We start from the raw sequence: 26,466 nt of genomic DNA on the forward strand, positions 1-26,466 counted from the left end.
GCTGGAAGCTACATGTTGGTGGAGATGAGACCAGACTAATAATAATCCTGGTGTAGTAATATAGAACCCCAGGTTAATGTTCTAGGGATGTGGGTTTTAATCGTACCATGGCAGATGGTGAAATCATAATTCAGTAAAAAAAATCTGGAACTAAAATTTAGCCTAATGCCAATCATGTAACCACTGTCATATTGTCATAAAAAGTCATCTTGTTCACTAATGTCTGTTGCCTATATCTCGCTCCAGACACACAGCGATGTTGTTGGCTCTTTACTGCCATCTGAAATGCCACTCATTTCAACAGCAGTTGTGGATGGTAACAAATAAAGTCAGCAATGCCCACATCCCATCAATGCAATAATATCATTTCTGGCAGTTAAGGTATCTCCTAATCAACCTGTTCAGAGATCTTCTACAGCTCTGGAACAGAAGGGTCTCGAACCCAGATCGCCTGGCTCATAGATAGTGCCATTAGCACGGTGCCACAAGAGCCCTTTAAATAGCGGACCGGTATAGAAAGCCAAGAAGCCACATAGAATTTGGCTGAGTCTTTGTAAACCCTCAATCTTGCGGATATTTTTAATCATATTCTATGATACACTCTGGAGCAGTGGGACTTGAACTTCTTTTGCTTCTGCAAAGAACCAAATGCGTTTTTAACAACAATGATTACTTAATTGCCATTGTGCTGGCTTTTTATTCCTTTTTTTTATTTCATTGCGTTCAAATTTTAACCATCTGCCATGATAGGATTTCAACCCTTGTCCCTAGAGCGTGGATCACTAGTCTGGTGCCATTACCACTAGACTACTACTTTCCCAGCCTGACATATTCTAATCAACCTGTGCAGAGATCTTATTACACAACTCTGGAGCAGGTTGGATTTGAACATGAGCCTCCTGAGTCAGAGGCAGGCAAACTTACCACTTCTAGCCTGAAGGTTATTTGTGAATTATCACTAATTGGTGCATTCTATCAGTCAGGGTTCACTTGCCAACCAGTCAGCATTCTACCTTTCTTACATGTTGTGTAAAAAATGCTTTTTCCTTGAATTGGTATTCTCCTAAATTTTCCTGATAAATACAAGATGAAAGGCTTTGAGAAAATGTCTGTCTTTCATCATCGTCATTATCCTAACTTTTTGTAACTATACTAGTGTAGTAGTTAACATTATAGATAAAGGTAAGGTTGCCGTAGTCCTACCAGACAATAGGGTTGCTCTCTCATTAGAGAGAAAGATGACTAATGGTGATTTAACCTGAAGGTCACCATGCCTCAGGTGAGGGAAGAGGTTGAGGAGGAGAGTTCTTCATGGTAATCACAGGAGATGCAGTAATGGAGCCCATGCAATTGGTGTTATTCTGAGTTGCAAGGCAGCCAACCGAGCTAACTGAACCTCTAATCAACATTACAAGATCATGGGAGGATAATTACAAATAAAATTTTAGAAGACACCATCAAGGTAAATATTAGCCCAGAGTTGTTCTAATATGTTGTGAAGTAGAGATTACACAGGAAATCACTATTTTGCTTTAGTGCCAAAGATGAGGTACACATGTATTTTTGTTATTATGTTTTGTACGTACGTTAGCTAATGATCAAATTTTCTTTCTTCAGCAGCAGGAGTAGCAGTGCCAGCAGCGCTGCAAGCATCAGCCTACCCAAACACTTGCCTTCATCCCCCCAAATCCACTCCTTAAATTCATCTACTCCAGTGCTGCCCCTATCTATTCCAAGCCTTGCTACCTCACACAATTTCTCCCTGAGGCCTCAGACTCACCCTCATCACCACGCCATGTTTGCAACACCAGCTACCTTACCACCACCACCTCCTTTAACGTCAAACAGCCTTGTTGTACCGGGTCACCCTGCAGGACCTGGCTATTCAGGTAGGTGCAGATTCTTATTCCCCAAAGTCTGAAGATTTTGTTGAGCTTTATCTGTAGGATACATCTGTCATGTAGGATCTTGTTAATATTTTCAATTCCTTTTGAATTCGTCAAAATGCCTATTTTATTTTAAGGGCAGTAATGTTTCACATCAGCTAGTCCTGAGTAAAATTGACTTTTTAAAGAAAAGTGAATGTTGTGTTTGTTCAGTTCAATTCCCAAGATAGAAATGGCTTTGAGAGATAAGGAAACACCATTGCATGAAGAAAATGTGGGAAGAGTCAAAATCAAAACATGAGATTTGTGCTTAGAGACAATAACCTAATGCTTTCAAAATTAGTATATTACTTTTAGAATTTAAGCACATTGGTCTTTTGATCATTATGAATCTCAAGTTGAAAAGCGGTACTGATAAAATCTGACCGCAGATGAACTGTTCTCCCTGATGACAGAAAATGTGTGCTGCATTTGAAGAAGACCCAAAGAACAAATAAATTGCTTAATTACAGTTCTGTGTTATAGATTTGAGTAGGAAAGGAAGGGGAAATTCTGATTCTGTGTACCTCCACTTTCAGCCTGGTTACTTGCTTACCCTTCTCCCAGCAAGACTAGCTTAATACAAAATCCTTGCTTCAGTCTACTTGAGTATTCAAATCCCCTCTGTATTTCATTGCCTGGAAACTTTGAATGATGTTTAACAGTCCTCAACAAGCTAGATATATTTCTGTACTATAACTGTCATGTTTAAATAATTATACTGACCACCACTGCAAAGAAGATCTTTTGGGGGAGTGTTAAGTAAAATCGTATCTGTCTTATTGTAACTTGTCAAAACCTGCCTGAAATTGTCAGTAACATCAGCCAAGACTATTGTATTGCTAATTGGCAAGAATATAGTGTTTCATCCCTTGAATTGTATTTGTATTTAATCATTCCATTTATTTTAACTCAAAGGATAATTATATTTCAGTCAGTAGTTTTTCAAATGTGTTTGTCTTATGGGGTAGCATAATTCAAAGTATTTTTTTTCTTGAAGTTGTATTGAATGTAATTGTCTGAAATTATATCAAGGGACATGCACTCATAAGAGCAGATAATGATTTTGTTTTGTTTTAAAACAAAGTTTTCAGCATACTGCTGATGTTGTCATGCTACCAGCAGTAAAGGTGATTGAGAGTATTTGTAAGTTTTGGCAGCTTAAACCTGAGCAAATGAGCTCTGAAATGCCTGTGTAAAAAGTAAATGTTTTTTGATTCCAAGCACACAATGTGCTTTTCCAGATTAAATGAATATCTAATGGTATCTTGCAAACGTGCTAACTATTTCAATGTCCAGTGGACATATTTCAAATAACAATATTGCTGTCTGCTCTTATGGAGACAAGTAGTGTGTTAGCTATCTCCATTAGAGGTAGACTATGTGTGTGTTTCTCATTTCCCCAGTTTGTTTTCTGCTGGGATGACTCATATGGTTCTCTTCTGTCTTTAGATACCAGCCTGTTGATATCATTCAACCAACCAATCATGTATTGTCAGCCTCAGTCGGGAATTCTGATTGGTGCTTTGTCACAGGCATCTCTGTTACCTCCACCAATGAGTCCTCACGTAGAAAACCACCACAGCATGACCTGCAGAAACAGGGAATGCCAGGTGAATATTTGGAATTTCTTTTTCCAACTGACTGGCCCACGGCCCTTGTGTTTCTTTTTTCTCTTCCAGAGCATGATCTGCTGAGGCAGGAGTTGAACAACCGCTTTTTGGTTCAGAGTTCCGACAGGGCAGGGTCGCTGGCCCCGCCACCATTCTTGACAGCAGAGTATCATCAGCATCAACACCAGCATCAGCACACGCATCAACACACACATCAGCACACGTTTGCTCCTTTTCCTGCGAGTCTGCCACCGACTCCACTCATGCCGCCCACTGCACCATCTATGGTGCATCCCCCAGGCAGAAAAGTGAGGATAAGTAGAGCATCTCTTGACTCCCCCCTCCCCTTACAAAAAAAAACTTCCGTCTCTTTTGCCATAGTGACCACGGGTTGGCTAATGTGGTTCTTAAAAAGAAAAATACCAGTGGCACTTATTTTTCTATTCTGAAATTCCTGTGCTATCTTTGGACCATACAACCATTTAAGGTGGAAGGTCACATATCAGTTTTGAGATTGTTTGTTTGTTTGTTTGTTTGTTTGTTTATATACATTCCAATAGAGTACTTTAGGCTTCAAACTATTAGCAGTCACCATCAATTATTATTTAAAGAAAATAGGATCCTATTAAGTTATTAATGTGCTGATTTAAAATATCCCAAACGGAGGACATTCAGAAGAAAAAATGTTTCAGAACTTGATGAGCAACAATAACTTGGATTTATATCATGCATTTAAAGTAGTAGAACATCCCAAAGTATCTGATAACGCTTTAAAGTGTTGTGTGGTCAAAAGATTAAGAAATTACAAATCCTTTCTAAACCTGTGAACACATTTTGTTTTGTGTTTTTTGCATGGATGTGGGTTTAAATTGAAGTGCACTAAACTTCAATTTATTGATTTTTTTTTTAATTCATCGATATAAAACAATTGAGTATGACCTTAAATATATGCTATGCAAGCATTGCGTACTTGCAAAAGCAAAATACCACAGTAGCCCAGTGTGGAAGAATGAAGTATAAATATATCCACCATGCTGTTTCTATATATATTTATTTCTGTGAACTGAAAATAGTAGGAGCTCGATAACGTCTGACACACAAACACTATTGCTTTTTTAACGCAGTTAGAGTTAAGAATGTATAATTAAAATCATTTAAGACCATATACCCATCGAATTTTGGTCATTAATATTCAACCAGTTATTGTTTCTTTACTTTGAACAGTGTTTGAAAACAGTTAACTTAATTTGTTCTAATTTACACACCGGCTTACCATAATGTTTGGGCAAACTGTATACATGTCTACTCATTTTAAGGAACAATTTCCAAATTTTCCGAAAAGAGATTATGAAGAGAAACATTTTAACTGCTTGTGGCAGAATGTGTTTTCAACTTTTTAATGCAAAAAAGTACCATGTGGTCTAATTACGGTCATAAAAAAATGTGTATAATCTACCTAGTGTATGTTTTTGTGATTAATGTTGTTTATGCTGACTAAGTGGCAGACATCTGGTAATGGCTATAATTAATGAAATTATGCATGTGTTCTGTATACATAGTTATTATATTCAGCAGCAGCTGCCATGCCAAATGGTTGTGTATGAAGACTTTCCATTTCTTAATGCCCCCTAATTGTTTAAAGATGAAATATGGTAAAAGTAATTATTAAAAGCTGTTTATCGACTTTTTTTAAAGAATTGTTAGTAGTTTGTGCCAAGTTAAAAATGATTTAGCAGCCAATATTGATCATTCATTAGTCTATTCCATTTGTACACCATGATCAGAAGATGTTTAATTTATTTTGGCAGCCTCACAATGACAGAGTGATTTAGATGTTAGGCAAAATAAATCTATTACAACTTGTTTTTTTGCTCTTCCTTTCAGTTTGAAAAGTATACACCAAAAATAGAAAATCCTTTCTATCGACATTCTAGTGTGAGTGTCCTTTTTTTTGAGAGCTAATTGTGCGTGTACTTCAGCTCGCACCTTTTTTTATATAAATGTTATCTTGATCAAGCATTTCATATGTTAAATTTGGTGTTTCTACTCTTGTGGTTTCCAGTGCATCTGCAGTTCATCAAATTAGCCTCAATTTGCATTTCTAACAGAAACTGACCAGATATAGATTAGGTGATTTTGAATTGTAAATTGAAGGCGCTATGTGCTTTCTACAGTCTCGCCCCTTGGGTTGCAAAAACCAAAATTTTGTCATTGCGCATCCCGGGCTTACTTGATTGATAGCAGAGGCATTATCTCACACATGCAAATCAAGTGTCTTCTTGTTCATGCTAGCAGTTTTAGTTTGAAAAATGTTACATGTTTCGAGCACTTTCCCATGGAATGCAGAAATAGATGGTTGTTTACTTGTTTAGATTACAAATACAAATAAAGGATGTAGTTGTCTAAAAACTATGTTACTGAATTGCACTTCTGTTTAATAAAGATATTTCACTGTATTGGGTTTCACTGAAGATGAAACTCTTAGGCATTTGGGGATAGTTGTCCTTCACAGACATGATGCAAGTTCACAGCAATAATTTAATTTGCTAATATAAAATTGAGGGATGATAGCAGGTGAAAACAAGCACAATGTACCATATCTTTTCTAGTCTTCAGTGAAGTTGAAAATGAAATATTAGATGCTTCAGGAAAAAGGCTTACTTGGGAGTCTTCCTGTAAAATTATTTTAATCTTGCCTTTTGTAGGGATACGTTGCAGACAGTTAAACACTTTGCCATGTTGACCAGTGAAGTGTCTATTTTATCTGTTACCTGATATAGTTTTTAGACAATAACGTGGTGTAACTAAATTGGTAAATGTGCTCTTAAGTAAAATGCATCTTCGAATTGTTTACAGTTTGCTTAAATGTGTAATGTTCATTATGTTACTGATTCTCATACAGAATCTAATTCTTCATATCTTGTTGATTTTAGTTCTTCCCACCATATGCTCCAACAGTGCCAGGCATGCCACCCATGATTCCACATTCAGGTCCTTTTGGGTCACTTCAGGGAGCATTTCAACCTAAGGTATGTAAATCTGTTCTGTAATTGCTAAAACTGACTTGTAAGATATTTCACTAATGACCATAAAAGCATGGGAATGAGAGACTGGCAATACCAGTTCTCCTTCCTTCCTGTCCCTTCCTCAATTTTAATATTAGTAAATCACACTACTGTTGAGTGTTGAAGATTTGTCATGACTGAGGCAGCTATCCTATAGTATTAAAGGAAAGTAGCAATGAATTGTACATTTACAATTATCAAACAGTTTATCTGCAGTTGAGCTTTGCTACATGCTTTCTGCATAAACTTTGTTAAGAAATGGGTACTGTAAACCTGCTGTGATTGATGTGGTTAACCTATGATTATACCAGGATCAGTAAGCACAGCATTTTCTAGGCACAAAACTGGGGGAGGGGTGGAGAATGTATCTGTCAGAAGGAGACCAGTTTGATCTGCAAACTTCCACATAATTTACATGCCAACTTCAGTAGATGAGGAGGCCCGGAGGGTAAACTGCAGAAGGTTAATAATACTTGACCCATCTTTGGAGTCAAAAATCCTGTGGCTGATGCATTATAATGGTAGGAACCATTTCAAATGAGCAAATTACCTTGTTCTGTAGAGCAGATGATTTTTTTTTTGCCCTAAAGGCCTAACTTGCATTTGCTCATGCTGACTGAGCACAATGCCTTTCACTGGGCTGCCATGATCTGTCAGGGTTATTAAGTTCGCCTGGGTCGGCGCTGCTGAGTGCTCCTCCATTTTTCAGACTGAAGCGTCTGTCACTGAGGTAGGGAGAGACAGATTACCTCAGTCAATTTCACTGTCGTCGTACTCCACTTTGCTGAGCTGGGAGCCAGTTAGAGGTATAACAGGTTATTCATTATCTGACTGTCGTAGTGTAGGCAAATGGCAATTTCATGGCAACCATGTAGTATCCTTAATTCAAGGTCACAAGAAACAGAACATGATGAAACTTAAATTTTTCAGCAGTGTGTGATGAGTGTTGAAACTTTCAAAAATGCTTTCTTCCAATTTTGAAATAACATCTTATAGAATAGTAAATTTAAGCATCCAGCCACAGTATCGTCTTGGCAATCTGCAGAATGAGCACTGTCATCTATTAATGTACTACACAAAGAATAATTACCTGAGAGCGCAATGCAGAGTTGTAACTCAGTCAAGCACTTAAATGACATCACACCTTATAAAGTAATGCTTAAGCTCTTCAATGCTTTGAGTAAATTCTAAAAAAAACCTTAGTTGAAATATTTCTCTTGGCTGTGACATTTGAATATTTCAGTTTTTGTGTCTTTAGGGTTGTGGTGTGAAATGTCCTTTAATCAGTTTTGCAACATAAGTTTCTTATACCTTGAATGTTATGTACAGACTGATGATGAAAAAGAAGAATGAATTGCTTTCTATCTTGCCGTTAACAACCTCAAGATATCCCAAAGCACTTCACAGCTAATTAAGTAGTTCTCAAGTCCGTCTCTGTTAAAATATTTTGGTTTCTGTTTGCACAATTTTTGTGCGTGTGTGTTACCACATGTGTTCTTGACTAATTATGAGTTAATATTTTGTATGTCCCTTTTAGCAGTCTTGAGTTTTTCAGGAATAATACCTGAAATGGCATTCATAACTGTTAGCACAGTTTTGACAGTTTCCCATGAATGTTCTAATTTTAAAGGTTTTAGCAATAAAGGCCATCTCAATACTATAGCACTGTTTTCATGCAAGAGTGAAATCAAGACCTGGATTTTTGTATCAGATCACAAGGAAAAGGAACAGCATAAGGACATTTGGCGTATCGAGACTGCACTGCCAATTAATGAGTTCACAGCTAATCTGTTTGCTGTCTCAAATCTACTTTCCTGCAAGCATCAACCACCACCATCACCAATCCACACTCCTGCGCTGGTCTCCTTTGTGGATTAAAAATCTGTTTCACTCAATATTGAAGACATTCAATGACCACTCCACTCTTCTCTGCGGAAGAGAGTTCCAAAGATTAGCAATTGAGAGAATAAATTCTTCCTCATCTCTGACTTCAGCAGGAGTCCCCTTAATTTGAAGTTGTGCTGTCTACTTCCAGATTGTCCCTCGAGATGAAACATCCTTTCAGCATTTAGGGTGGGTGCTGACCTGAAAGCAACTTTCCCACAAATATCCAGTGATTTCTAGGACCTTCTCCCTTGCCTAACAACAACGCCTAAAACCAAGTCAAGAACCTTAAGGAGGATCACTGGAACTGAAACGTTTATTCTGCTTTCTCTGCAGATGCTGCCAGATCTGCTGAGTTTTTCCAGCAATTCTGTTTTTTTAAGGAGAAATCTTGGCCTCTGGTACCAGTGATTTTGGCAAGTAATAAGGGCCCAGTCACATTGAAATGATCACATACAGCAAGGGAGGTTAAAAGTATTTAACATCTTTCAGATTTGATTAAAATTTTCGGATTGTAAAACAATTATAATTGAATTAACGTAAAAGTTGAAATAAAGATAAACTTTGTAAGAGAAATAAAACTTTTTTAAAGTATCTAGGATTTTTAATCACTATAGAAAGATTTGACATACCACAAATATAAAATTAGTTTTGGGACCATTGGGATGTTTTGCAGTAATTATGAAATTATGACATCATTGAAAGCCTAGTTACACCTCATTCAACAAGGTTTAACTTCTTAAAGGGTTTTTACACAAGACTAACACCCTAAAAGTAGACTTTTTCAGCAATTCCTATAAGGGAGTGCAATCTGTAAGAACCATAACAACCACACCCTTTGGAGAAGTGCAAAATCACTGGCAGCAACTTCTGGATTTCTGCATTATTCTGTGAATCTTCAGACTCCAAAGGTTTCTGTCAATTTCAGTGAGATAGTGACTGTGATAATTTTGTTGGAATTGGCCCAGCTAAATCTGACTTATTAAAAGCAGGTTGGTTGAATCATTTTTAAGGAATTCCTTCTCTACCTGAGCTATTCTGTGACATGAAGGACTGGAGGCTGCTAAGTTAACTCCCTTTCATCCACCTCCTTGGAAAAGTGACTGACCTCAGCAGCCAGATAAGAGGCACAGCCAAAGTTAAGAACTTTTATATTTAAAGGACACATAGATATCTCCTCATACATTTTTGCAGTTCAGTGTAATCATCTCAGAATCTAGTACCCTCATGTTTGAGTTACTAAAACAGCTACAGAAACTATTCATTTTTCATAAATTCAGAAATTTCTTGGCCCGGTGGCTTTTCCATGATTTTGTGGCCTTTTCATTGCACTGTAGTAATTTCAGTGGACCAGACCACTTTTCATTAATTATATGAATGCGGTGTTGTCTTTCCCCAGACTTCCAATCCAATTGATGTAGCAAGCAGGCAAGGAGCAGTTCCTCACACTCTACTCCAGAAGGACCCCAGGGTAAATGAACTAATAACTTTCAACCCTGAAATCTTCAGTCAGGACCTCATTACATACATGTTGAATTTTCACTTTAGTGTAGATAAACTGCACAGCTCCAGAGTTCCTTACACCATCTAATATATTTTTGATTTACCTTACAACTTTGTTCTTGACTGCTTGTGTAGATGTCTGTCTCACAGAATCTAAAAGATTCTCACTGTTAATACTATTCCAAGCTCATTTCTATCAAGTGCTGTCTGAGCTTGTTAAATTTATCCTCTCCCTTCCTATTTTAAATGAGCTGCTTCATAACATCTTGATGTGGCATTTTTCATTAAAAATCACTCCCTTGAAAGATGGCATCTTAGCAACAGTGTTTAAGAAAACTGTCTGATACTGGCTGCACAACAAGTTGAAATCCAGAAAAAAGACCAGGCTTAATCATTGAATCTATTAAATCTTTGTTTATTAGCCCTTTATCTAACTTTGGTCCCTAAAAATCCTCATTCTGTCATTGTCATAACAATGACTTCATCCTGTATGAATCCATATTGCTAATTAACAAAACAACATAAGCAGAATCGGAAACCAAATTTGGTTTCCATGGCTCTTTGCTGTCCATTTTTGTTTAAAGGGCTAGGTTCTATTAAAATATAACCCGAGTCCCTGAATTTGACCCATTTATACTGTGACATTAATTCAGTCTCAGTAGATACCTAATCAAATGTAAGATTCAAACATATCCAGAAGACGCAGAGCCCTGACTTCCAGTTTGGTCAGAATTTGCCAACAGTAGCAAAAGGTCATTGTAAATCAGTAACGTGTATATCATAAGATATAAATCTACCCTCCAGTCACAAAACTGGCAACTGCTAGTCAACATTGATCAATTTACGACTGAGAAGTCCTCCTGTGTGACATCTTGCAGCTTTCAACAGTTTTGTTTACAGGGTTGTTTCTGATGCATTTTCTGAATTGAGTAAAAATTGAGTGAGATATTACATTCAAGGTCAATTGTTTAGATTTATCTAATATTAACCCGTATCTTGATTTGAAAATGAATGTATACAAAATAATAGATGTTTTTGAATTTCAAGAATTGGCAGATATTTCAAGCGGCAAGAGTTTCATTTGACTCAGACCGTCACTTCTACTTCTCTCTTCACTGCTGCCAGACCTGCTCAGTATTTCCAACTCTTCTGTTTTTATATTAAGCAGTGACCTTTTTAATGGCTTTCAAGTTTATGTTGTGATCTTGATAAATCACAGTCCTGCAAGCCATTTTCGGAGTTACAAAAAACTTTCAAACCCAGTAAGATTCTTATAATCTGAAAGGATCATGAAAAGATAGGATTTGCTTTTATTTGGTGGCTTTCATAACCTCATCATCCCAGTCTGTACTACAGTCAGTTAAGTACTTCCAAATATGTAGTTACTGTTGTAATGTAGGAAACATGCTGATGTGGAAGTTGCCATTTCGGCGTGGAAGGGTTATAATGAATATGAATAGTATTAATATTCCATTTCACTACATGGAGAAAACCAATTGAAGTGTTATGCCTTTTGAGTTCATGAAAAAATGCGGAGTTGATTTCAATATATTTGAAAGGCTATTTTGTTCTAGAATATTTAAACTGAAAAAAATGTTTTTATGTTGACATTCTGATGGGGACAATAGATATAATTGCAAGACAAATTGAGTTAAAGCTTTGTTAATGCTGATTGTTGAAAATGTTCATTTTTCCAATAAATAAGCCAAATAACACAGTCATGAAGACAGAACTTGTTCCACCCAGGCAGGGAATTAAGGAAGCCGTTTGTGGTACCTGACTCTGAAATCAGCTTGTAGCATTTACCACTGCAGAGCTCAGTCAGTGCAATAGCTGAGATGTTTTGTTCCATGCACACAGTGGTGTATTTGTATAACAAAATATACAAACCTAAAAATCAAATGAAAAGTGAAATCTATTTTGTAATCCATGAAGATGGGCTAATTCAAAATGAATTAGGATGATTAAATGAATGCTATGCCAAGAATAATCACAGTAACTTCTTGAGCACAACATTTTGCTCATTTTTCAAAAAGTGACTATTGATCGTGTGCAGAGTAATATATAGCCACAATGCACTATATATTTTGGCTGATGAAGATGATTAGCAGCGACTTCTTTGTAAAATGTTTACATTAAATACCCTGTTACTAATGGTGACATGAATATATGAAGGTTTTTTCGAAAAAGTGAATTCCATGTAACCGAAGAATTCTTTGAAATCGCCACTGAATGATTACGTTTGGGTGAGATTATTGTATTAGACACTGATCAAAATCTTATTCATTTATCCAAGATGGTTTTTACATTGTCAGTTCCCATTATAATTTTGCTTCTATTAATATAATTGTGCAACTTTTCTGTCTTTTCTAGCAGTTGTCAGACCCATACAGACAGTCAATAAGAGTAAGTGAGATCTACTTTTTGTAATAGTGAATTATTTTACAAATAAATCTTACACTTTATTAATTTGATTTGTTTTTATTCCAAAACATCTTATTTATAATAGAATCTATAGACATATGCACAATGCAAGTCATAAGTTCTTTTACTGCCATTGTTTATAACTAATTTTAAATTTTTGTCTAAATTTCAAGTGGGCAGCTCAAGCTTTATGGTTCAAAAGAAACAGGGTTTATTTTTCTTTTCTCCATCTGCATGGGAGTTTGTCTGGCCTGTGCTTCATAGCTGCAGAACCTTTACATATGATTTTTGACACATTTCTTTTCATGTTGGACAAATTTTAATTAGATACAGCTCTGGGGGAAGTGTGGACTGTTGGAAAATGTTAAAGAAAAAAGAGAGTAATTTTGAGACTAAGTTTTTTAAAAAGTTAATTCAGTTTGTAGATAACCTGAATTGTTGAATCAGATCTTTAATGATTCCAACTGATGAGACATAAGCTTAGGAAAAGTTCTGAAGTATGAAAATCATATTGATTTATTTACTTCTAAACTGACCGTGGTGTTGCTAATTCAGTCACAAGTGTAAAGAACTGGCAAGTTTAAATTATTTCTGAACATTCTAAAGAAGACAACTCTTCTGTTTTTTGAAAGCTGTGGTAAATGTATAAATAAAATTAAAGATGACTGTGTTTGCGCTGGTGGGTTGTGCAGTTGCAACAATGTGTATTTCTGTACATATTATTTTGTAGATGTAATTCAGTGCTTTGGAGCAAGTTTAACGTAGTGCTGGTTTTTCCCTCCGTAATGCTGTAAATGGATAAACATGGCAAGTGTGTTCATATTTAAAATTATTACAGAATGTTCAAAAATCATAGATTCATAATTCTTTGTGCCTGTTGGCATAGTTCCAACCAAATAAATTATATAAACTTTACTGAACCTGTCCTATCTCCTTTCTGTGATCTATACTGGGGCCCATTTTCAAATCTTATTAGCTTTTTGTCATCATTTGAGAGTTTATGTGGTTACCCACACATCAGAAGGTTTATTCCTGTAGTGATACTTTCATTACGAATACAACATTTCTTTGAAACATGTTGAAGTTCCTTCACTGTCTGGCAACATGAGAAATAAAGGAATTATCGCAAAGTTCTGGCTTCAAAAATCGTTGTGCTCCAGCAAGGCTTTCTATCTTCCCTCTGAACACTTCTTTGCAGACTACAATGGAAGGTCAAGGGGAAAACTTATGGATCACTTGTTTTTAAAAAAAATCAAGACATCTATTTTTGACGTGGTTTCATCCATGAAGAGTTTATTGTTTCATTTGTGTTTACTGTTTTCTTCCAGCTCCCACTCAAAAGGGTAAATCTACCTCAAAAACCAATGGGCGTAAGTATACCTTGAGTAAAAGTATTAATTGAGACCCTAGCTTGCCTGGGGATGAGTCCTGGCCCAGGGATTCCATTTCATAGAAGTCAGGTTAAAGGCTGTCCTGGAACTATTTTGCCTCTTTGTTTTTGGATTTCCAGAAAAAATTCTTCAAATAGCATCCTTCACTAGAAAGTTTGCTGGACTTGATAGCTAGACCTTGAATTTGATTGCACCAAGCATTTTTGTGGTCACAACTTCAGGCTCTTTGTGGCATTTCCAAATGAGCCAGCTAGCTCTTTGGTCACCTGAAGATCTAATTCATCTTTTCTTCACCTCTTAATTGCCAGAGAACTAATGATAGAAGCTTGGAATACATACAGTTCTGACCACTATTATCTTCTGTATTCTTAAGCTTGACCTATTCCCGAGTTGCTCCCTATTCAGTCACGGATAGCCAGTTATCCTGCTGAATGCTACTTGTATTGTTCTCCAAATATACTCGTCAACTTTTTTTTCCTTTTTGACGGGGCCAGGGTGGGATAAAAGAGTTGGTTCACAGTTGTTGGCTTCTCTGGCTGGTTTATGTACCCTCTTGGGCCATGATTAAGAAAAGTGAACCATTTATTTTTCTTTTCCCCCTCCACCCCCACAGAAATGGAAGCAGATTGTCATAACAGTAGATTGACCAGATCTCGCTACTTCAATACCCAAGTAATTCGCCATTATTTATACGTAGACACCTTTACAATCATGATGTTTATCAGCAGGGAGATTCGGATTACTTCAACCAATACGGAATTTGTTAACAAAAACAGAAATTGCTGAGAGAGCTCAACAGGTTTGGCAGCATCTGTGAAGAGAAATCAGAGTTAACGTTTTGAGTCCTTTGTCCCTTCCTCAGAATTTGTTCGTGATGGTAAGCACTGAATGGTCTACCGTCATCCATTGCCAGTGGGTAAGCACTTAGTGCACCCTTGCTACTGTATTTGGTGAACAAGATATTGTGGGGTTCAGGAGGTGTAGCAAATAAGTAGTATGCTTAAGACTAGTATTTAGTTTTGCACAGAAATCCGTTGCCCTATGCTGGTTAGTGCTGTTGATCTGGAAATAACATTGATGGCTTGGCTCTCAATAAGAGAGACAGCTCGGCTGTGTACTGTAATAACTTGGCTGCCTTATCTGACGTAGACACGTGCACAGACTTCATTTTCATTTCATGCCAGACCTGGTATCCAAATATCTTTGGAATCGTGAGGTAATCATTCTTTAATTCGATGCCCTCAAGTATGAAGGAGAGCTAAGATTCTACCTTATGGGTGCATGGATAACAGTCTGCTGCTGTACACATTGGAAATTCAGTCAACTGTGAAGACAAGACATTGGGTCAGTTTATCAGAAAACAAGGAACGGATATGCAGGTTGTGGAATATGTCCCACTAGTATTAACCTCCTATTCCATCTCAAAATAAATTTCATCCCCGTAAGAAAAATCAAGGGTCATTCAAGAAGAACTGTACCCAAATAAGTATTAATTTTGAGAAAGTTAATCATGGTGCCTGGAAAGTAGCTACAATAGCCTGCGTGTAATATTAGTGTTGCATTTTGGACCTGCTTTTCATGAGATGTAGTCATGACATGATAGGGTCGTTTTGGAATCTGCTGTAGTTCTTAGTCAGATTCTTCTCGTTCAGGAGGAATATGTCAAAATAAGCTGTGGCATGAGCAGAAGATTGTTCACCACAAGTGTAGTAATTCTTATGCTTCAAGTACTCTTTTGCATAACAAATTTCTACCGCCCGGATTAGGGAGGGTTCTCTTGATTAGGCTTCTTTCTCTCATTGTGGAAAATAAGCAATCTCTTGCAGAAAATGAAGAACAGAGAACATACCTCTTCAGTTTCCAATTCAGCCGGAATTCAAATTGTTATGGTTTCTTCAAATAAAAGTAGTGCTTTTATAAAATCAAAACTGTATTGTCATCTACATGGGTCATCTTGGCATTCTGCTCCCAAATGCAGGGGCCGTAAGCCAGTCCAAATCTAATGTGTAAGGAGCATTCTATCTCCTGATTATGTATTCTTGTTCTGATGTACACTTGTTTATTTGTTGAATTAAAAGCAGCTCCTGCCATAAGATTGAAAATAATTTTTTCATTCATGCTGTCTCAACTCATATCAAATATTTGCTTCAAACTTTGCAACATATATATTTGGGAACACACCATTTAAAAGGCTTTTGAATTCTTATTAGGTGCTTTGCATCTTGTTTCAATAAGCCTATAAATTTGCATGTTTTCGTTACTGCAGTTGAAACGTGTCTACTAAGGTGTATTGTGTCTTGTCTTACAGAAACCTGGGAAATGGTGTGCCGTTCATGTGCAGATTGCCTGGCAAATCTACCATCACCAGCAAAAACTAAAGGTATTAAAAAAAAAAACAAGCCTTCACAATCCCAGATTTGACTAATTTTGTTTTCACTTTTTTTGGGAAAAAGTATTTTAAATGTCAGTTTAAGTGAAAATTTATTATGCTGTTTTTCTTTATGGGATGCGGGCATCGCTGGCAAGGCCAGCATTATTTTTACATTGCTGATTGCCCTTGAACTGAGTAACATTGAGAGATCAGTTCAGCAGGCAGCTAAGAATGAACTACATTGCCACGAGTCTGTAGATGTATGTAAGTTAGACCAAGTAAGGAGAATAGATTTCATTCCCTAAAGGACATTAGTGAATCAGATAGGTTTTACAACAATTAATAGCTTCATGGTCAACCTTACTGAGGATAGCTTTCAATTGACATTGTTAATTGAATTTGAACTCCATCAGCTGTCATTGTAGAATTTGAGCCCATGGTTCCATAGCATTAGCCTGGACCTCCAGATTACTAATCCATCATATAATCAAATATAATCAACATCAGAAGCTGCCATGTATGTGAACCATTTAGAGTTGCACCTCCTGCCTCTTTGCTCACTGTCTTCCCCTCCCATGCACAGCAACAGTGAGCGACCTTTGTTGTTAAACAATTCTGTCTAAAATTATGAGCTGAAGTTTCCTTTTGGAAGTGTTCTCAATTGACAGGAGATCAGCAGGAATACTGTATATTAAAAATTAATGGTGAGGAGTTGGAGAGTTTGTCAAATCCCGAAAGAATTTCCCAGCCCATACCTCCCATTTTATCAACACAGAAAGCATTTTCAGCCAGTTTATGTTGTGAAGTAATTGTTACTTCTGGTGCATGATATTGAAGATATTTGTTCTATTTTAAAGCAACAAATGCCAATGGACCATCACAAACTCGAAATAGGGGGCAAGCTGGACCTGTTTAGTCGACCACCTGCACCTGGAATATTTCCTGGATTCTCATATCCACATGACCTGGCCAGACCCCTCTTCTCAACCACAGGTATGTTATCTGGTGATATGAAATGTTGATTTCCTCTTCTCTTTGTTTATACTTCATTCAGGCTGAAACTCATTGGAATGTAGAACAATAGAGATGATTTAATTGGGACATATAAAATTTGTAAGGGAATTGGCAGGGTAGATGCTTAGAAAATGCTTCCCCTGACCAGGCATCTACAGCACAGGGAGACAGTTTCAAAATAAGGGATTGGCCATTAGAACTGAGATGAAAGCTCTTCACTCAGTTCGGTCTTTGTAATTTTGTACCCCCTGAGAGCAATGGATATTCATTTGCTGAGTATATTCGAAACAGAGGTTAATAGATTTTTGGGTGGCAAAGAGAATTCAAGGATAGGGGAAGAATGTGGGATGGTGGAATTGTGGTAAAATATCAGCCATGATCTTTGTTGATTGGCAGAGCAGTTTTGAATGCATTTTGGGTTTTTTTTCACCCAATCATAACTACCCAGCACCCAAGAAAATGGATTAGTGCATTTATCTTTCTACCAGAAGGATGGCAAGTTGCAATCTGGGAATGGAGTTTTTTGGGTTTTTCATCGCTCCTATTCGTAAAGCACTTGCTGATTTTATTGTCTGACAAAAAACTGAGATCAGCAACTTTTTTAGGAAGCCTGTTTGCTAAATGTTGCATCCAAACTAGATGATTGAACGTGTGGAGTTTATTTAGTGCTTGAGGTCCCACAGCATTGCCACGGTCCTGGTTTTAAGATCCACCTGTGCTTGACACTTCAATTCACTCCAGACATGCTTGTAATTGTCATCTTTAGTTTTTGGTTCAACCACTTAGCAAATGAGAATCAATCTAACTTCATCTTTTCCTGATCTTATTCACGACAGTATAATATGTATATTAATTTTATACCTTGGTCTGAGTTAAATCTGTAAACATTTATGAATGTCTAGATTAAAGCTGATTTAATTTAAAATAATGAGCTGTTCTTACTCAGCTGTTGGCTGCTATCTTGCATAGATTGGCAATTTATCCAGAATTTCACTGCACTAGGTTCCATTTGCCTTTCAGTCTGACACCAAACGCAACTAATTCAAGATCGTCTTCTGAGCACCTTTGCCCTAGCACTATCTCTATAGTCCCCCTTCGGCCCTTTCCACTAATAACTAAGCCTTCTTCCATTTTGGCCCTACTCTCCTGAATTTCCTAACCCCCTCCATCTTACTACTTATCACTTCTTTCAATCATCTCTCCTAAAGTATTTATCACTGTTTGCCAGTTAGAAGCATCTCAGGTGCTTACTACACTAAAGCCATGATGACACAGATACAGTTCACTGGATATTTGATGAGGGTTTCCTGAAAGTCAAAATATATCAATTCAAAACGTTAACTAAATTGCCATCAGATGAAATGTTCACTGAGTAAGTATTGTTTTTATCTCCCTTCTGCTGACACGTTAAAAAGCACCTTACTCCTTCCAGGCACTGCAGGTGTGCTGATATTTTTGGTAACCCAGTAGGTATGTGTTATCTTTGACTAGCTGTCCACAAGACAGATGGTTGGCTGCCCAGCCAACACTGTGTTCGATAATGTACTGCCACTTTGCAGCATTTCCTTTTGTTTCTCTGGTGGATCTTCATTATCGCCTTGCTGGTATCCTGTGCGTTACAAAAGTTTGTAAGCAATCTCATTTAAAACCTGTCACTAGGGTTCTGATCTGTTAGATGTGTCCTGAGATCTTGATGGATTGGAAAATGACAGTCTCCATCAGTCATGTGGAAGGAGAGTAAAAGATATGTTTCAATGGATTTCCATTTTAACAGAAAGCTGCCTCCTGGGTTGATGATATAGTAATAATTTGAACTATATGTACGTGTTCACTGAAAAAGCCCTATGTATCTCTATTCTCTGATGACTTGTTAACAGTATTGATGGATTGTTGCTTTCAGCTTTTCTTGACTCCTTTATCCTTCATTTAACTGGCTTTTTTTTTTGTCCTTTCCTTGTAGGTAATGCACATCCAGCTGCAACCACCTTTGGACCTCCACCTCATCACCACAGCAGCTATTTACCCACTGGTCACCTGGCAGGTGAGAACTTTGGGGTGGGGAAAGGGGGTGAATGAGAGGATGTGCACATATATAGTTTGACAAAGCAAATGCTCACATCGCACTTAGTCACAGCTCAATAAGATTATGATCAGCCTTTCTTTCCCTTAGCTGCTTTCCTTTCCAGAAGGGATAATATCTATAGTATCTATTGCAATTCATGGGATACGTTGTCAGGCTGGTTGCAGTATTGTGTGATACCACTGCTATTTCCTGCTTTTAATAACAAGGGCTCCACTAGCATTTCAACATGAATTTACAAGGTGCCAGTTCACTCTTTTGTAGCCTCCAGATCCACTTCTTAGACTTGAAACCAACTCTGCTGTTTTATTTTTGAAAAAAATAGGCTTATTTCACTTACATGGAAAACACTGCATGTAAGACACTGCAGCCTGAAGTCAACAACTAAGTAGAATCTTGTCTGGTTTGGCTCCCTCTGTCTATCAACACTCGAGTGTTCATTGATATAGTTGAATGAATAAGTTTTATCAACAATTGCAGAGGACTGAAGGGTCTGGAGCTGAGTAGCCTTGACAGAACCCAAAATGAGCATCTCTGTGAATTATTGCTGAGTAAGTGTTGCTTAATGGCACTGTCACAGATGCTTTTGCTTACTTTACTGGTGATCAGGAGTAGGATTACGGGATGGTAATTGGCTAGATTGGATTTGCCTTCCTTTTAGCAAACTGACATAACTGCGTAATTTTCCATGTTGTTGAACAGATGCCAGTGTTGGAGCTGTGCTGCAGCAGTTTGACCATGGGAATGACCAGTTCTGCAACACGAGCTTTTTTCCATGTCTGAGTGAAATGAGTCCTTCTTGATCCCTGAATGTAACCTCACTGTCAACGTGCGCTAGTTCGAAACCTGCAGCAAGACTGGGCTATAGTTCTCAAACTCTTTTGTTGAGGGATCCCTTTTCAAATAGATAAGCAGTCTCAGATTCTCCCAACCTCTCGTCCAACATTTTTAATGGTCACAGTTTGAAAGTGTTGTGCATAAAAAGTTCTCTAAAAGTGCCTTTAAGAGAATATAATTTTTTTCCTGAGATTAGTGAGATGGATATGGCCATTTCTTTCTGTAGGGCTTGTCTTAATTTGGCATGATGTTTGACAATGATACTTGTAAATCTTTCTCCACTTTAAGTGGGCTTCTGCATTTTGTCTTCCCAACTTTAGTGAAAACAGTGCCCTTTTAAATTTAAGTAAGTAGTACTTAAATGTTTCATTTTAATTTCCCGTTTCTTCACTGATGTTGAACTCACTACCATCCTTGGTAATTATAGATCTGCAATCCTTAAGACATAGCATTGCTGCGCATTCTTTTCTGTCTTTGCTGAGATGAAATCAACTCTGTGCTACATATGTGACAGCCACACTGCTGTTCCCTTCCAGCTCACACCAATTCTTGTTTCAACTGCCAATCAGTTGCTTACCACTGTCCACAGTGCCTTGAATGATTGCCCTTGTCCCTGCCTGAAAGGCTGGCCTTGCTTAGTTAGCCTTCTCATATTATTCCATAGACTCTTCTAGAAAGTCTCTCTGGACCTCATTTTGAGAAGCACTAGAAAAGGTTATATCTTCCAGGAAAAAAACATTTTCGAATGAGCAATACTTTATCATCATCTGGCCAGTACTTTCCTGATGCTGCAGAGTGTTTGGGTGCTGGGACGGTACCAGAACAAGAAGGTTTGAATGTCTCATCTGTCGGAAGGCAGTGAGAACCAATCAGTGCATTGCTACAATCTTGCCCCGATAAAGGAAATGACATGCATTGAAAATTACGAATTTCTACATCTCCATACAACAATGCTGCAAATTGCTCCTTTGCAGTCATTCTAAAAATATTTGTTTGTTACAATACATGGAGAAATGAGAGAATGCCATTTACCATTGCCTTGCATTTTGCCATTTACCTTAATAACCTTATAAAAAGGTCACATTAATTCATATTTTCATATTTTAATTCCCAAACAGCTATCCAGAAGGTGCTGCTACCTTATTAGTTATGCTATTTCTTTAACATACTTAAGCTGATTCCGGAGTTCATGGGTTATTTTAATGTACTGAACCACGCACATAAAGCAATTTCCTAGAGATTTTCCTGAACTAGCAATTGGTTTGTTTTCCTTTTTTATTTTCTGCTCTAAAGGTGAGTCTGAAGCCCAAGAGTTGGCACTATGCCAGGGTGGATCTGCCCTTTTCACACATTTGTCTTGCAAACAAGCCAAGTTCATGTAAAATTTAAAGGTTAGCCAAACACAAATATTGCAACGTGTTTAAGATTCAAGGAATTGAGAAGACAACTAGTTAATGACATGCTGGAAAAAATTGTTGTCTCATGTTAGATTTTAATAAGGTCAGAAGTCATATGACACCAGCTTATAGTCCAATAGATTTATTTGAAATCACAAGGTTTCGGAGTGCTGCACCTTTGTCAGGTAAAGTAAAGAGACACACACAGGCACAGGTCATCCTAGGTCATCCCTTCACTTGCTGTTTAGCTAGTGACACTTTACTCACACCATCTCACATTTTTGGTCACCTGCAGCGACTTGTTATTCAGCCAGTCGACACTCCACTCTCAACATTGTATGACCTTTTGTCCGGCCCAGGCCAATGCCGGCACCTCCACATCACAGATTTCAATAAGAACTAGGAATAGACGTAGGTAATTCAGCCCCTTAAGCCTGCTCCACCAGTCAGCAAGATTATGACTGATCTGTTTACTCCACATTTCCACCACTCCAGTAACCTTTCACTCCCTTGTTATCATGAATCTATCTACCTCTATTTTAAAAATATTTGTACTCTGCTTCCGAGATAGTAAGAACTGCCGATGCTGGAGAATCTGAGACAACCAGGTGTAGAGCTGGATGAACACAGCAGGCCAAGCAGCATCAGAAGAGCAGGAAAGCTGACGTTTCAGGTCTAGACCCTTCTTCAGAAATGGGGGAGGGGAAGAGGATACTGAAATAAATAGGGAGAAAGGGGGAGGCAGATAGAAGATGGATAAAGGAGAAGATAGGTGGAGAGGAGACAGACAGGTCAAGGAGGCGGGGTTGGAGCCAGTAAAGGTGAGTGTAGGTGGGGAGTTAGGGAGGGAATAGGTCGGTCCAGGGAGGACAGATAGGTCAAGGAGGCGGGATAAGGCTAGTAGGTAGGAGATGGGGCTGGGGCTTGGGCTTGAGGTGGGAGGAGTGGACTAACCTGTCCGCCCACCTCAAGCCCCACCCCCATCTCCTACCTACTAGCCTCATCCCTCCTCCTTGACCTGTCCATCCTCCCTGGACCGACCTATCCCCTCCCTACCTCCCCATCTACACTCCCCTTTACTGGCTCCAACCCCACCTCCTTGACCTGTCTGTCTCCTCTTCACGTATCTTCTCCTTTACCTATCTTCTCCTTTACCTATCTTCTATCCGCCTCCCCCTTTCTCCCTATTTATTTCAGTATCCTCTTCCCCTCCCCCATTTCTGAAGAAGGGTCTAGACCTGAAACGTCAGCTTTCCGGCTCCTCTGATGCTGCTTAGCCTGCTGTGTTCATCCAGCTCTACACATTGTTGTCTCTTATACTCTGCTTCCAGCGTCTTTTCAGGAAGCGTTCCAAAGGCATTCAACCCTTTGTTAAAAAAGGTTTCTTCTTATCTCTCTCTCTCTCTCTCTCAAATAGGTGATCCCTTACTATTAAACAATGACTTTCAATTCTCGGTTCTACCATGTGAGGAAATATCGTTTCCACGTCCACCATGTAAAGACCTCTCAGGATCTCTAATGTTTGAATCCAGTTGCATCTTACTCTTCTAAACACCAACGGATACAAGCCTGGCCTGTCCAATTTTCCCTCCTAAGACACTGCCCATTCCGGGTATTAGTCTAGATAACCTTTAATGAACTTACATTGGTAACGAAGCTAGCCATAGCTCTTCAGTTAACTTTACAATTGAAGCCCCTCTAATACTTCACCTGAGTAATGTCTCAAGATTTGGAAAGTAATGTATATCTTTCAGCTGCTTTTTTCCAAATAATTTAATCATTCTAACTTATTGCATGTGCTATTATGTATAAATAAAGTAGCAATGTGAACCATTGTGCAAAACAATAAATATATTGTTAATCTTTATTCAGGTTTATTACGGATGATTGTGACATCCTAACATTGCTGACTGAAGAAAGGGCAGGACTGTGTTCAAAATTTCTGAATACAGGGTGTTCAAGAAAGATAAGAAAACAAGAAGGGTTGGCAGAATTGGTTGAGATGATTGCAGTGCTAAAAAAAGAGGATGTCTGTGAGGATTCGAGGACTAATTGATTTGGCTACAAATTGATAAGGAACCAGAAGGTGCAAGAACATTGGTCGTTGTAGTCTACAGGCTGGTGGGAAAGATGTAGAGGAAAATCTGAAAGGAAATTAGAGTTGTGCAAGCATGATAGAGCAGATATAATGAAGGAATTTAAATACCCAAGTACAGGCTCAGATAGTGATTGCATTAAGGTCATGGGAGAAAGCGTTCTTAGATTGCGTTCAGGAAAATTTTCTAAAGCTGTATATGTACAGTCCAACACAGTTCTCTGGAGCAAGGTGGAACAAATTGTTCAACGTTTAGGGTAAAGTGATTATTGTATCATAATGTTTAGGATGATAATGGAAAGGGGAATGGGCAAGACAGAACTGAACCAGACAGACCGGAGTAGAAGGTTGGCAGGAAAGCCTTTAAGTGAACACTGGGCTACCTTTAAAGGAGAGATGGTTCGGAAACAGTCAAGATATATTTCCCCAAAAGGAAAAGATAGGTCAAATAAATCCAAAACGTTCCTAGATGAAAGATAGAGGTTACAATTAAGGTAAAATAAGGCATGCACTGACAATTGTCAAATAGCAGATACAAATGAGAACCAAGCTGAATGCAGAAACCTCCAGAGAAGTGAAAAAGCAAATAAGAGAAGCAAAGAAAGAACATGGAAAAAAAAAGACTGGCAGTTAATACAAAGGGAAATCCGAAGTCTTCTTTCGGCACAGTAAAAATCATAGAGTCATACAGCACAGAAGCAGACCCTTTTGGTCCAACCAACCTGTGCTGACCATAATCCCAAGCTAAACTAGTACCACCTGCCTACGCTTGGCCCATACCCCTTCCAAGCATTTCTTATTCATGTACTTATCCAAATATCTTTTAGATGTTGTAACTGTACCCACATTCACCACTTACTTTGAAAGTTCATTCCACACACGAACCACTCTCGATGTAGAAGTTTCCCCTCATGTCTTTTTAAAATCTTTTTCTTCTCACCTTAAAAATATGCCCCCTTGTCTTGAAATTCCCCACCCTAAGGAAAAAACACCAGCCATTCACCTTATCTATGCCCCCCAAGATTTTATAAACCTCCATAAGGTCATCCCTTAACCTTTTACACTCCGGTCAAAAAAAACTTGCAGCCTTTCCTTATAACTCAAATCACCCCCCAATTTCCAGCAACATCCCGGTAAATCTGTTCTGAACCCTCTCCAGCTCCTTCCTATAACAGGGTAACCAGAACTGTACGCAGTATTCCATTAGAGGTCCCAGGTCAAATGAGGAGAGGTAGGCCTCATTTGGGACTGAAATGGACATTTACACATGGAGGAAAGGAGCGCATTTGCGATAATAAATGAACATTTAGCATTTGTCTTTACCAAGGAACCAGATGTCACCCAAGCCATATGACAGAGGAGGAAACTCAGTCATGAAAAGGGTTCAAAATTTATGAGGAAGTGAAATCAGATAAGCTGTTAGTATTTGGAATTAACAAGGCACTTGGACTGAATGGAATACATCCAACAATATTGAAGGAAGCAAGAACGGAAGTTACACAGGCACCAGCCATAATCTTTCAGTCTTCCTTGGACAGTGGGGTGGTACCAGAGAACTGGAGAATTGCCCTTGTTTATAAAAGATTGTAAGGAAAAGCCCAGCAATTACAGACCAGCCAATTTAACTTAAGTAATGGAAAACCTTCTGTAGAAACAGTCATTTGGAATAGAATTAATAGTCATGTTGACAAATGTGGGTTATTTGGGGAGAGTCACCATGCATTTCTTAAGAGAAAATCATGTTTAACTAGCTTCCAGGAGTTCGTTGAAGAGGTGGTAGAAAGAGTTGATGAGCGTAACACTGTTGATCAGTGCGCACCAGATTTGTGAGCAACGTAATAGCTCATGGAATAAAGGGGCAGTAGCAACGTGGATACAAAATTGGCTGAGTGATAAGAAATGGTGACTAGTGATTAATAGATAAAGAAGTAAATGTGAAGTGAGAAAAAACATTTCCACCCAGTGAGTAGCTCAGGTTTATAATGCACTGCTTGGGATTGTGGTGGAGCGAGGTTAGAGCGAGGCAATCAAAAGGTCTGTACTTGATTTTTTAAATAGAAATACTCTAAGATTATGGGGAATGGCCAAGAAGATGGTACAAAGTCATGTTTATTCAGACAGCTGGTGCAGACATGGTGGGCCAAATGCACTGCACTATAACAATTCTGTGATTCTTCTAATCGAGAAATAACAGCAAGCTGAGAAAATTGCCTGTGGAAAAATAATTCCATGCCATTCATTTTTAGCACTTAACCTTTGTAACAGGGAGTGTTGTCTGAAACTTATGTACACAGGATCACACAACACAGTAGCTTTCCACTGTGACAATTGTAAATATCTTCAAGGGATTTGGTAAAGGCTCTTTTACCTAAACCAACATATGTGAGAGAAATATAGACAGTGTAGTTTTAAATATGAATGTTGATTATAATTATATCAATTAATTTTCTATATAGATTTCATGAGTTCTTGGTAAATGGGTTAAAATAAAAGTTTGTCATAGTAAAACATTTTATCGAATAGGTAATCTGTGTGGCAAGTTAGATTAAAATCCTCTCTTAAATATCAGAGATTAAAATGGAAGTTAGGCACTGGAGCATTCTTTCAATCTGATATGAATAAGAAACCTCAGAAACACATTGAGTGGGAAATCCTAAGGGCATGGTGTTCTACTCTTGCATTGTCAGTGGATGGAAAATCTAGTTTTAGGGTATGAAAATCAATTTAACAGAAAAGTCTGGATATTTTCAGTTGTTACATTTGAATGAATGAACAAAAACACCTGTTCTCAGATCATTGGATTGTAGTTTAAGTAACCTATAAACCTCTTTTACTAGCTTGGAAACGATTGCCTGCATTCAGACAGG

At 38.0% G+C, this 26,466-nt stretch overlaps 1 protein-coding gene across 13 annotated transcripts in view; it reads left to right on the forward strand.

The window, feature by feature from the left end:
* Nucleotides 1-26,466, forward strand: part of LOC109928974 (autism susceptibility gene 2 protein-like) — a 475,973-nt gene that overhangs the window by 441,220 nt on the left and 8,287 nt on the right. For 3 of the 13 annotated variants that reach the window (XM_048611251.1, XM_048611262.1, XM_048611261.1), the window contains 10 exons: nucleotides 1,618-1,889; nucleotides 3,608-3,846; nucleotides 5,423-5,473; nucleotides 6,472-6,567; nucleotides 9,887-9,958; nucleotides 12,364-12,396; nucleotides 13,743-13,784; nucleotides 16,114-16,185; nucleotides 17,034-17,169; nucleotides 19,151-19,231. In XM_048611251.1, the coding sequence (XP_048467208.1) occupies nucleotides 1,618-1,889; nucleotides 3,608-3,846; nucleotides 5,423-5,473; nucleotides 6,472-6,567; nucleotides 9,887-9,958; nucleotides 12,364-12,396; nucleotides 13,743-13,784; nucleotides 16,114-16,185; nucleotides 17,034-17,169; nucleotides 19,151-19,231 (1,094 nt within the window). Of the gene's footprint in view, nucleotides 1-1,617; nucleotides 1,890-3,377; nucleotides 3,539-3,607; nucleotides 3,847-5,422; nucleotides 5,474-6,471; nucleotides 6,568-9,886; nucleotides 9,959-12,363; nucleotides 12,397-13,742; nucleotides 13,785-16,113; nucleotides 16,186-17,033; nucleotides 17,170-19,150; nucleotides 19,232-26,466 lie in introns of all 13 variants that reach the window. The other 10 variants (XM_048611252.1, XM_048611253.1, XM_048611260.1 and 7 more) reach the window with 10 other exon arrangements.

This window comes from Rhincodon typus, chromosome 24 (genome assembly GCF_021869965.1).
Source record: "Rhincodon typus isolate 14 chromosome 24, sRhiTyp1.1, whole genome shotgun sequence".
In the NCBI taxonomy this organism is placed as follows: domain Eukaryota; kingdom Metazoa; phylum Chordata; class Chondrichthyes; order Orectolobiformes; family Rhincodontidae; genus Rhincodon; species Rhincodon typus.